This window comes from Eimeria tenella, genomic scaffold (assembly GCF_000499545.2).
Source record: "Eimeria tenella Houghton genomic scaffold, Eth_scaff796, whole genome shotgun sequence".
In the NCBI taxonomy this organism is placed as follows: Eukaryota; Apicomplexa; class Conoidasida; order Eucoccidiorida; family Eimeriidae; genus Eimeria; species Eimeria tenella.
Window position 1 is genome coordinate 2,876 of NW_013543454.1, and position 1,548 is coordinate 4,423.

Consider the following 1,548-nt stretch of genomic DNA (forward strand, 5'->3'; position numbering starts at 1 on the left):
AGCTAGCTAGCTAGCTAGCTAGCTAGCCAGTCTATTTAGAGGAGGGCAACAGGCTCTTCTACCCGCATGCAAATATTTAATTATTTTGTTCTTTTTTTAGTCTTCAAGTGCATGCGTTTTGCTGCTGCTGCTGTGCTGCTGCTGCAGCTCAAGAAGGAGGCGCGGCAGCTTCAGCGGGAGATCTGCAGCAGCGAAGCAGCAGCAGCAAGCTGGGGCCAGTTTGCTGCTGTTCTCAGGTGTATCTGCACCTCCGATGCAGCTCCTGCTGCTCTAGTGAGTCCCCAGCTGTCTCCTGCAGCTCTCGGTAGCTAGCTAGCTGGCTAGCTAGCTGGCTGGCTAGCTGGCTAGCTAGCTAGTTAGCTGGATAGCTAGCTAGCTGGCTAGCTAGCTGGCTGGCTAGCTGGCTAGCTAGCTAGCTTGCTGGTTGCGGGCCTGACTGCCAAGTTGTGTGGCTGTGCAGCTAAGTAGCTAGCTAGCTATGCTGCTTGCTATATGGCTAGCTGGCTAGCTGTGTCACTCCCTGTTCAGCTAGCTAGCCAGCTAGCTAGCTAGCCAGCTAGCTAGCTAGCCAGCTAGCTAGCTAGCCAGCTAGCTAGCTAGCTAGCTAGCGGGTAGCCATTGCTGAGTTGCTTTTGTTTCTTTTGCTGCTGCTTCTCAGGTGGAGCTGCTTCGTCAGGAAATTCAAAAAGTAACAGACAAGGGAATTATGTCTTACCAGCCAACAGGAATAGACAGCAAGCTGCTGCAGCAGCTGCAGCAGCAGCAGCAGCAGCAGCAGGGACAGCAGCAGGCGTGGAGGAGCACCTCGCGCAGCTCCAGTGTGGCTAGCCGGAAGAGCAACAGCAGCAGCAGCAACAGCAGCAACAGCAGCAGCAACAGCAGCAGCAACAGCAGCAGCAGCAACAGCAGCAGCAGCAGCAAGGCCAGAAGCAGCAGCAGCAGCAACAAGGCCAAACCCTCAGCAGCACCCTTGGGGGGTTTGCTGCTGCCTCGCGCAACCCCAGCAGATCTTCAGACCCAGAGGGGCCCCCTTTCTCCTGGAAGCAGCAAGGGGGGCCCCCCTGCTGCTGGGGGCCCACCTGCTGCTGGGGGGCCCCCTGGGGCCCCCGAGCTGGGCCCAATTAAATCTGTTAGGCAAAGAATTGAGGATTTAAACCTAAGTAGAGCAGCAGCAGCAGCGGCAGCAGGTGGCAGCAGCGGCAGCAGCATCAGCTCAGTCAAAAAGCCCAAATAGCTACAGAGAGGCACAGACCATGCAGCAACTGCAGCAGCAAACGCAGCAGCAAATGCAGCAGCAAATGCAACAGCAAATGCAACAGCAAATGCACCAGCAAATGCACCAGCAAATGCAGCAGCAAATGCAGCAGCAAATGCACCAGCAAATGCAGCAGCAAATGTAGCAGCAAATGTAGCAGCAAATGCTTTTGCTGCTTCCTCCGCGGCCGTTTTGTAAGGGGGCCCCAAAGAAGGGTTTTATTCTTTGTTTAGGTAAAGAATTTATGCAGCAGTTGGCCGTGGTTCTTTTGAGTTTTTGCTGCTGCTGCTGCT

At 55.0% G+C, this 1,548-nt stretch overlaps 1 protein-coding gene across 1 annotated transcript in view; it reads left to right on the plus strand.

Annotated features, from left to right (window-relative positions):
* The window catches only part of ETH_00017280 (uncharacterized protein), a gene marked incomplete at both ends in the record, with an annotated part of 3,492 nt that extends 2,258 nt beyond the window's left edge, over positions 1-1,234 (plus strand). The window contains 2 exons of the mRNA XM_013378241.1: positions 148-273; positions 659-1,234. Coding sequence (XP_013233695.1) covers positions 148-273; positions 659-1,234 — 702 coding nt within the window. The remainder of the gene's footprint in view (positions 1-147; positions 274-658) is intronic.
* Between the last annotated feature and the right edge of the window lie 314 nt (positions 1,235-1,548).